The sequence below is a fragment of the Lolium perenne genome, chromosome 3, assembly GCF_019359855.2.
Source record: "Lolium perenne isolate Kyuss_39 chromosome 3, Kyuss_2.0, whole genome shotgun sequence".
Taxonomy (NCBI): Eukaryota; Viridiplantae; Streptophyta; class Magnoliopsida; order Poales; family Poaceae; genus Lolium; species Lolium perenne.
This window is the reverse complement of record NC_067246.2, coordinates 16,284,723-16,295,302: the sequence shown is the minus strand read 5'-3', so window position 1 is coordinate 16,295,302 and position 10,580 is coordinate 16,284,723. Positions and strand designations below refer to the sequence as shown.

The 10,580-nt window shown below is 45.7% G+C and overlaps 1 protein-coding gene across 1 annotated transcript; it reads right to left on the bottom strand.

The window, feature by feature from the left end:
• Window positions 1-6,199: 6,199 nt before the first annotated feature.
• On the bottom strand, window positions 6,200-10,233 carry LOC127341113 (uncharacterized). Its single transcript, XM_051366887.2, has 3 exons — window positions 9,838-10,233; window positions 6,766-6,888; window positions 6,200-6,645 (listed from the first exon to the last, which is right to left on the bottom strand). The coding sequence occupies exons 1-3, from the start codon at window positions 9,916-9,918 to the stop codon at window positions 6,454-6,456; spliced, it is 396 nt and encodes a 131-aa protein (XP_051222847.1). The 5' UTR covers window positions 9,919-10,233; the 3' UTR covers window positions 6,200-6,453.
• Window positions 10,234-10,580: the final 347 nt, after the last annotated feature.

Genomic DNA, 10,580 nt, shown 5'->3' with positions numbered 1-10,580 from the left:
ACATGGCATGGCAATGAGATTCCAGCTGGCTATGCTCGTGTCGGGGTGGATTCAGTTGTACCGTCGTGGGAGACATTGCAGCTCGTAATCCCTGGAGGTGATGGTCAGGTTACACTCGGAGACGTACTGGGAGAAATCATTCTTTGGGAAAAGAAAAACATCAAGCTTCCAGGTTGGGTAGCCCCTAGTACTAGTCGTCCCAGGTCACCATCACCTCCTCCAAGTGATCGCAGGCCACCATCACCTCTTCCGACTGATCACATGTCGCCACCATCACCCTATGGGTACGACCATGACATCCGTAGTCCATCTCCATCTCCAGCGCCGCCGCCTGCGCCCACTAAGACTCGGAATGCACCCAGCCGGAAGCGTTTCAAGAGTCCAGTACCAAAGGTTCCTCCCCCCCGTCCTTACGATCATACTAAAGAGGAAAATGAGGCCATTGTAAAGAAACACGTGCATGAACAGCTTCATAAGGAAAAACCTCCAGCGCCAGCGCCATACACCGAGAAGCAAAAAGGATATGCTCTTGATTTTCTGAACACACCATCGCAATATGACTTACACGAGAAGAAGATTGACTACACACGCACACTTGCGAGGGTAATTGAGGACAAGGGCACTGCTAAGAAGAAGGATAGTGCTAGCACGAGCAAATCATCAGCTAGAAGTGTAGCCGGGAAGAAATCAAGTTCAACAAGTGCACCCCTCAAGGCCAAGCAAGCAGCGACAACGGGCAGAAAAAGAAAGGAAGTTCCCCAGCTCGGAGAACAGGCCAAACAATCGATCCCACCACTCAAAGTGTTAGATGTTCCCTCAGTGTACCAGGAACATGGTGATTTCGATCTGGAAGCAGCTGCGGCGCTAGCGGCTCAAGTTGGCTGTACCGTGGAGGAATTGCTGAGTGCCCGTGATGCAGTACTACCCATTGCTGATATAGCTCCTAAATTTGTCTACGGGGCCGACTTGGTCAGCAAAGAGCGGCTGCATAAACTGCCAACGCATATGCGGAATTTGCATCAGTGGTACCTTGATGCGTGCAAGGAGAACACAAGTTACATCGTGGCGGATATCCCAGAAGATTATTACTTCCGAAAGGAGGAGATCCATATTGAGATGAATGAACTCTGGCAGTTATTCAATTTAGACGCCCTCGACAAATCTCTCATGAGTTGCTACTGCTTGTAAGTTGTTAACTACATATAAGTTCATGTTCATTCAGTTGTTCCTGTTCATTGCATATACTCATTATATCTTATGTGTTCTCTTATGCAGACTGAAGATCATTGAATGCAGAAGTAATAAGATGTTCAATGTTGGGTTTGTTGACCCAGATAAAGTACATCATGACATGGTAAAGAATAATATCGAAGAAACGGGGGGAAACCTACTAAGGTTTATAGGGGAGCAAAGCTTCTGTGATTCAATACTGTTTCCTTACAACTACAGGTGAGAGTCTTACTGATCTGTTGTGCACATTCAATTTTTCTTACTCGATGTTATGTGTAATTCATGACGTATATATATATAAACATGTGCAGTTTCCACTGGATTCTGCTAAATATTCAAGTTGATAAGGGAATAGTTGAAGTAAGGGACCCATTGAGTAGAGGCCTGGACGGGTTCCGCGACTTGCAGAACATTCTCCAGAGGTAATTTCAATCATTAATTGCCGCACTATATCTTTCGTGAGATATCAATTAATTATCCACTCATTCAATCATTCTTTTGCCTGGCAGGTGTTGGAGAGATTTGAAGAATAATATTGCGGGTAACTTCGCAGAGAAGCTAACATTTACTCTTGTACCGTGCGCACAGCAGCCACAGGGGACGAATCTATGTGGATACTACGTTTGCGAGTCCATTCGCATGTTAACCACTGAGAAGCACAACGATAATAGATTCAACGTAAGCAATAACATTCACAACTTTAGTTTATTATCGTCAGTATTTCGTTATCAAGATTGATATAGTCATATTCATCTCATTTTCCTATATAGGTCGACTTCATGCGGGAGAAGCTCCAACCACACGAGCAGATACTAGGAATTATGGAGGAATTGGCGAGACTTCTAATGAAAGAAGTAATAGACGACAACGGCTTGTTTAGTCCAAATAGGCGCAACAAATGATCCCCATGTATTAGTTCGAATAGACGACGGTCTTTAGTCCCGGTGGTAGTGAGCTCCATGTATATGTGTAAGGGGAATCTACGAAGTTTTGCTCCCAATATTTGTTTGCTCGATCTATATATAATGAATGAACGTGTACAACTTGTAGTAGCGTACAAATATTTGGTATGCAACTTTTATTTTAAAATGAAAAAATGAAATAAAAGGGGGGGGCGGTGGCGGGGGGGGGGGGGGGGGGGGGGTTGCTGCACACCTCAAACCCTAAAGCAGCAGCGTTCTGCGCACGCCACGTAGAGGCCCTTTTGTCGCGGGTGGTAATACCGCCCGCGACAAAAGGGTGTGCCCCTGGGGCACCCCGCGCCTGCCACGTGGTGGACCATATGTAAGCGACCCGCGACAAAAGGGTGGACCTTTTGTCGCGCCTTCGTTGTCGCGGGTGGCCGCCCGCGACAAAAGGCCCTTACGGCCCGCGACAAAAGGGTTGTTTTCCACTAGTGGTGTTTTCTGCAATTTGTGGAAGGACTAGTCAACTGACTTGCACGAACATTACAGTCCACGTATATGTAGACAGTGATTTTCGGGTTTACTGAGCGGGTACGTGATCGGGAGGGTAAAATTGGAAACATAACGTAGCCCAACCGTCCGCGCCTTAAGCCATGAGGTAATTTCAATTCCAAAAAAAAATGCGCCTTATCCCTTTGGGTCGGGTGGAGTATTTTTTTTTTGTCAGTCGGTTCAGTACGTGGCAACCATTTGATACTCATCATGTTTTCCCTTGTTATATCACATGAACACCGTTATATAAGTTTTTCTGATCCGTTTATAATTTATACTCATTTGAGAAATTTGCATTATGACCCTCATTGGTGAGAAATGAGATATTATATGCATAAGAATGTCATAACTGTGTTGTTATTAACGATATTAGAGATTAAAAATTGCAGTTCCATGATTTGCACAAAACTAAATTCAATTTCAGTAAGTTATATATTTCGTAACTTTGTATGTCCAAATCTTCATGCGAGGAAGTATTTTTTTCAGTCAATGCATTAATTTGTAAATTGAATGCTCTTACATCTTGGCTTATGTATATCTCTATCTCTACTATTACAGTGTAGCAGTTCAAATTTGGATTTACTACTTCGTTCATAATTTTTCCGCCAAAACCCCTCTGGAGATACCACAACCGTTGATTTTGCTCAACCGGCAGACATGCATCTGCCATTCATCACGCACCATCGGATGGAAGCTAACGCCAGTATTCGTTGGATTCGTCGTTCCTATATGCAGTGCAGCGCCTCGGGACGAGAAATGTCTAGGAGGTAAGAGATTTTTCTAGAATTGCTGAATGCCACGTGAATGTGCGCTGCTCAGGCTCGATGACTCTCTACTCTCTAGAATCTTTTGTGGATATTTTTTAATACAGAAGATTTCGTTCGATTGAAAGTTGATGCTTGTAGGAGTAGAGTAGTACGTTCCAGGCAGCTTCCACTCCTGATCCTGTTATTATATTTCATCCTGTTATTATGTTTCGATGAAGGATTTTTAAGGCCTTAATTTCCAGTTTTTTGTTGTATTTTTCTGAGTAACTATTTATGTTTTTGGAAGCGTGTCTTATTCACTCCACCGCCTGCATATGAAGAATATTTTAAAATTTTCCGAGTATAATCTCCTCTTCACGGAAGCACATTTGGTGCACATGAGCAACAGTGCTCCCAGTTTTCAAAATATTTAAAAACTGTATATCTGTGTTTCAAAAAATCATCACAATTATTCCATGAAATTTCGGTAGAATTTGCATTGTATTTTGAGCTATAGGAAAAAAACAAATTTGTGGCTACCTATAGGGGTAGATATTTGTCAGAAATTTTTCTTTTTTGTATAGCTCAAAATGCAACATATTTTTCTTCAAAATTCCTACCGTACCTTTGAAATGTTTATATGTATGTGGGTATTTAATTTTAACTTTTTTGGAATCCAAAAAATATGATTTTAAAAATCAGGAGCATTGGTGCTCATGTGCCAAAGACACTTTTGGCCTCTTCACCTCATATTTATACCTTTAGATAAAAAAAATCCGAGTTAGCTCATTCGAACAATTTACTTCACAATATATCAGTTCATCATCAAAACATAGTAAAAAGTTACTTCCTCCATCCTAAATTAATTGATCTGTATTTATCTACATTCGCATCTATACACAAAATGAGTCTAGAAATATATAAATCTAGATAAATTTAAGTCAATTAATTTAGATTGGAAAAAGTATATAATATAGTGATGTACTTTAGCTGAATACTAGAAATATCATCTGATTATTTCTTTTCGGGATGATACATAAGGAGACGAGGCAGGTATTACAGCACGCTGCTTTTCATCCGGATACAATTTAACTCTTCCTAATTTTGTTTTACTGAATGTCTCAGCGTGCAAAGCACGTGCAATTTACTAGCTAGTATAGAGAGTACGTAGGATTTATTTTTTTGCCTAAGAGCATCTCCACCGGCGGCCCCGATAGCTGTCCCGATAGCGATTTGGGGGCCGGCGCTGTTTTTGGGCTCACACCGGCGCGCCTTAAAAAGCGCCGGCGCGGTTTCGAGCCCAATAGAAACGCCGGCAACCCCGTGCCAGCACCCCTTCGCAAAGGGTGCGAACCGGGCGCGCCGGCGCCAAGCGCCACGACGGGTCACATTAAAAAGACGCGTGACGGACGGTCGTCGGCATCAGTAGCTCCGCTCGGAAACCGAAGCGGCGACGAGGACGGCCACTGGCCACGCGGTGCCCACCCACCTCCTCCACGCCCCTTCAATGCACGTCTGCCGCCCTTAAAAACACGCCCGCCGACACGGTGCTCTTCTCCCCCGTCGTCAAACCCTAGCCGCCGCCACCGATCTCAGACGCCGCCCACACATCCACCACCACCTCGCGATGACGCACAATGCTGAGGCCGGCGGCAGCGGCCGCGGACTCCGGTCGCTGCGGCTCAGCTACGACGATGCCGACGTCCTCTATTGGCAGCGCATCCTGGTGCCGCTGCAGTTGAAGCTGCCACACGGGTGGCACCTCTCCAACGCCGGCTACGCCGTGCCACGGCCACCGCCGCCTGGACCGGAGATGCGCGCCCTCATTGCCGAGAGGCGGTCGGACATGACGCCGGCCGAGCGAAGCCGGCCGGACAACGCGCAGAACAGCCCGGCGTGGCCGCGGCGTTTCCAAGACAAGCGCGACATCGAGCTCGCGCATTCGGCCGGCCGCGATGCCGGCCGTTTCAACCGCATCGGCCGTCGGGCCTGGTGGCAAGGCCGCGACATCGACGCGACGCTGGCGGAGTACGGCTACCGCCCGCGCATCCACGGCATCGACACCCTGCGCGTGCCGCTCTACTACCCCCAGGCGCAATGCATGGCACCGGAGGCGCCGCCGCTACAGAGGCCGCCGGCAAGGACCGCATCGGCGTCGGCCCACTCGCGCTCCGGCTCGTCAAGCGCCGGTGGCTGCACGCGTTCGGTCGCGCATCCGCCTCCTTCGGGCGGCGTCGTCATCCACGAATGCCCGCGGCGCACGGCTTCCGCCCCGGCTCGGAGGATGCCGCGGTCGCTCCAACACCGGCGCGTCAAGGAGGAGGACGCTGCGCCCTCACCGCCGCCTCCGCCGGTGAAGAAGTGGTGGGAGATGGAGGTGCAGGCTCAGGCGGCCTTCCGTGGCGGCGACAACCCGGAGGACTTCCCGGGACAGCACCTCATCGTCGGCCGGTCCGTCGAGGAAGACTACCTGCAGATCACACTCAACCCGCGGCAGGCGGCGGTGTGGTCCGCCATGGACCACGGCGAGAACTTCGTCGACCTCGCCGGTCCTTCTCAGCCGCTGGCGCCAAAGGAGGACGACGACGACTGGTCCTTCGACTTCTCCGACGACGACGACGACGACGACGACGACGACGACGGCGGCGACAGCGACGACGCGGACAACCTCGATTACAGCCCCTTCCGGGGGCGCCGCTAGTCTATATATCTGTTTATCAGGGATAGTTTCTTAGTATTGTAACAAGTATGACTTTATGTGAAAAATAATGAAACAACGGTGAAAATTGCATCTTTGAAGACTTGAAAAGTCGCCATTGTACCAAGATAGCAGCCTCCGTAGCAAGGGCTCTCCACTCTCTTACAGCAAAAGGATCATATTATTATTTTATTACAATTGCGGAGGAACGCGGGAAATCGAAATTCCACAAGGAGCAGCTGATTGATGTAGTGACTGAAATTAATTCCGACGGGGCACCGCGGCGCGGCGCAGCAGCCATCGTAGCCTCACCTAGAAGATTCTAGATGACGACAAGCTTTACTGGCAGCTCAGCAGTAGCATAATTCCTTGCGACAACCTTGTCTTCCTCATCAGCTCCGCAGCAACCTCGGTGGTCTTCCCATGATTTTACTTCCTCGGCTTGACCATGTCGCCACGGTGCATCTTGGCGAACCTCCCTCGTGTTCTTGGCTGGCTGTTTGCCATGGCCTTCCTGCAAGCACAGAGTTGAAAACATTTATCACTCACTCATCATGAATTTATCAACCTCTCTGATCTTCCATCTTCTTGTTTAATTACTTGTATATTAGCTGAAAAAGAGATATTTGTATACCTTGATCTTTCTGCCAAACTTTCTCTTGAACTTCTTCATCCTGTACCTAGAGAGCTTCTGCTTCCTTTCCTTAGTTTTCAGGTCACTGATGCTTACAAGCCAAGGGGTATTGGCACCAAGATTCTGTCAAAAAGTTAAAATCCTAGTAAGTAATCTTAGGCTTTCAATGTAAAAAAAAAAAATTTACATGATGATCCTACCTAAACACATATCAGGATGACATGTCATTTATCTATCAGTGTGAAATACTTTATGTGGACGTGTAAATTTGAGAACCTTATCTTAGCCACTTGATGGCTTTGTTAATTCAAAGCCGGACCCATCTTGAGCCCCTTTTCAAAAAAAAGGAACATATACTAGTATCTTGCATGTCTAAAAATTAAGTAATTTGGAAGAAATCACAGTAGATACCGTTGAGTTGGACCAATGGATCACCAAGAAATCACAGTAAATTGGAAGAAATCACAGTAGATACTAGTATCTAGAACGCTTTTGGACCAGTTTAGTACTGCTTAACAAGGAGTTGGACCAATGGCTCACCATTTGGAACTTCTGGGACTGATTTGGACATGCGAGACAAGTGTAAGTTTGGATACAGAAGTTCCAAATGGTGATCCATTGGTCCAACTCAACGGTATCTACTGTGATTTCTTCCAATTTACTTAATTTTTAGACATGCAAGATACTAGTATATGTTCTCTCTCTTTTTTTTTAGAAAGGGGGCTCAAGATGGTCCCGGCTTTGAATTAACAAAGCCATCAACCGGCCAGGATAAAGGTTCTCTAATTTACACGCTCACACAAAGTATTTCACACTGATAGATAAATGACATGTCATCCTGATATGTGTTTAGGTAGGATCATGATGTAAAGTTATTTTTTAATTGAAAGCCTAAGATTACTTACTAGGATTTTTACTTTTTGACAGAATCTTGGTGCCAATACCCCTCGGTTTGCAACCATTAGTGACCTGAAAACTGAGGAAAGGAAGCAGAAGCTCTCCAGGTACAAGATGAAGAAGTTCAAGAGAAAGTTTGGCAGAAAGATCAAGGTATACAAATCTCTCTTTTTCTGCTAATATACAAGTAATTAAATTAGAATATGGAAGATCAGAGAGGCTGATGAATTCATCAACGCATGGCTACTCTCGCCCCCCCCCCCCCCCCCAGCCTGCTCGCCAGGCTTTACCCCACGGCTGTGCCGACGGCTGCGCCCTCTAAATGCCGATCGTGGTTCTAGCTTTTCTCTCGGACGAGGATCACTGCTGTAGCCAGATGCATCGATGCGGCAGACGGAGTGGATTCGGTCAGAGGGCGACTGATTGACCTCATGCTCGACCGCCACCTCCACGACTGATTGCAATAGAAAAATATGCAGTTTTTTTTGCAAAAAGAACAACAGCACGTGTCACCTTCAGGGAGCTTTTGGACCGGTTTAGTACAGCCTAACAAGTAGTTGGACCGGTGGATTACCATTGGCAACTTCTGGGACTAATTTGCACATACGGGGCAAATACTTGGGCTATGACAAATAGAGGTAGCCCTACAAATCAGCTATAGCGGCGCCAAATCAGAGCTATGGCATGAGTGGGGACTGGGTAGTATTGTATTGTACTATTGTAGTGTAGGTTGTTTGTGTTCATTATGTCATGCTACCACCAAAGCAGAGCATATACTAGATGAGCATCTAAAATTGGTCAAAGAGACGACCTAATTTTATCCCTTCGCACGCAGCCAAGGGACAATTAATATCTCAGCCGCGGTGACCAGGCTGGCCTTTGTGGGACATTGAAAGGATTTTTTTTTGAAGCAAGAGCCTTTTTAGGGCTCAATCCATTAATCAAGAAGAAGATAATTGCCTATTAATTAGCGAAAACCTGGGTGGAAACCATTACAACGCGCCCCAAATCACACGGGGCACCACCGGCCAGTTTGGCTACCCACATGCACTCCACACATAGTACCGAGAGAAAGACCATCGTCGAGGTTGCCCCAAAGGATGATTTTGAAAGGATGTGAAGTGAGAATATTCAAGGAAAAAAGGAAAGGAGAAGTTGGAACCAATATCACCAACTATTATTTAGGATATTTGAATAAAAATAGGGAGGGCACTTGGTCATCAAATTGATTTGATAAATCATATAGAAGTGATTTTTTTTCCTTCTTGAAAGGGATGTTCATTTTCTGTCCAGAGTAGGTAGGAAGAAGTATCTGAAGATGGGGAAACCATCAGCAATCTAGGAGTACCATCAATGAAGAAGTATCTGAAGAATATCTATATCAAAGGTGGGTGGAAAGCGGCACTTGAATTTATCCGGAGAAGAAACGACGACGGCTGTGGTATTTAGAGCAATCTGAGCACCTTTAATACTCCCTCCATACCGGATTAAAGGGCTATATTAGCAAAACTCTGCAACCTAGGTGGTTTCCGATTGGGCGATGAAAATGGAGAGGCACGCGAGCGTTATCCTTGGTTGATGCGATAATTAAAAGAATCAGTGCATGACTCCACTCTCTCCTCCTTCCCCGCAAGATTTTAGCGCATGCATTGGTTAGTTTACGTAAGAGCAAGTTCAATAGTAGAGCCAACCGTTGGCTATAAACCAAGTGCCATGTCATCTATAACCATTATAGAGCTAACATGTACAATAGTGAGCTATAAAATTGTACTACTTTATCTATGTATGGCCTACTATTTACTCTCACATAGTACCTAGGAGCACGTGCTAGAACTGTCTCTTGCATAAAAGCTCACTCCTCTTCTCTCTCCCCCTCTCTCTCTTTCAACTAAGCAACAAAATATTATTTTAATCCTTATAGCCAGCTGCCTAGTACTTATTGTTCTTGCTCTAAGGAAATTGAAAGGAGAGAGAATGGTGGGAAGAGGGATCGGCTGGGAGGATTTTTAGGAGGAAAAGGGGCCACGCAGGGGAGTAAATGGGGGACAATCAATGCACAATTTAGCCTAATTATCTGGTATATCTTCAAAAACGCTAATAGCCTTTTAATCCGGTGTAGATGGAGTACTATGTATGATGGAAAAAGATGAGCAAGAAGAAGATACTACAACTCACGAGGTGGTCATAAATGGCGTCATGTAGAAGAGGAGGAGGCGGTGGTGCAGGAGCAGCGGAGGCCAGGCCCTCACCATCCATCCATGTCTGCTTCTACCTCTCACTCCCTTCCCCTTATGGAACTGGGTCAATTTCCAATCTGGTTCGTGCTAGTGCTACCTTATTACAACCAAACTATATATAAGTATTAACAAACATTATCCTGGGTGGGTTGGGTGCAACAAAAAGTAATAGCACTATGGTTGTTGTTTCCTGCCTACCAATGAACATCAAACACGAACACCTACTCCAAGTTATCCTTATCACCAAGGATGCATCCCTCAATTCTTTTTCTTAATCTGTAACCATCGTAATTACTGTACTTATCCTTATCACCAAGCATATATGTTCATCCAAAAGGGATTTGGATGGGAAGAGATGAGAGGACAAGAGCACATCACCTGAGGTTTGGCTTATATGAAGATGGTAAGGTGGCAGGCAACAGAACAGCATTATGTTTGTTGCTTCCTGCCTCCCAATGAACATCAAACACTAACACCTACTACAAGTTTCTCATCCATGATTTCTTCTTCTTCTTAATCTATGGCCATCCTAATTAGTGTACTTATCCTTATCACGAAGCCAATAAATATACTAGTAGTTAGTATGTAGTAACAAAGTCAGAGGCTGCCACTGATGCGACTCTCCGTCCGTCCGTGTCTCCTTCACTCTCTCACGCCATTATTCTTAATGATGTTTACTGT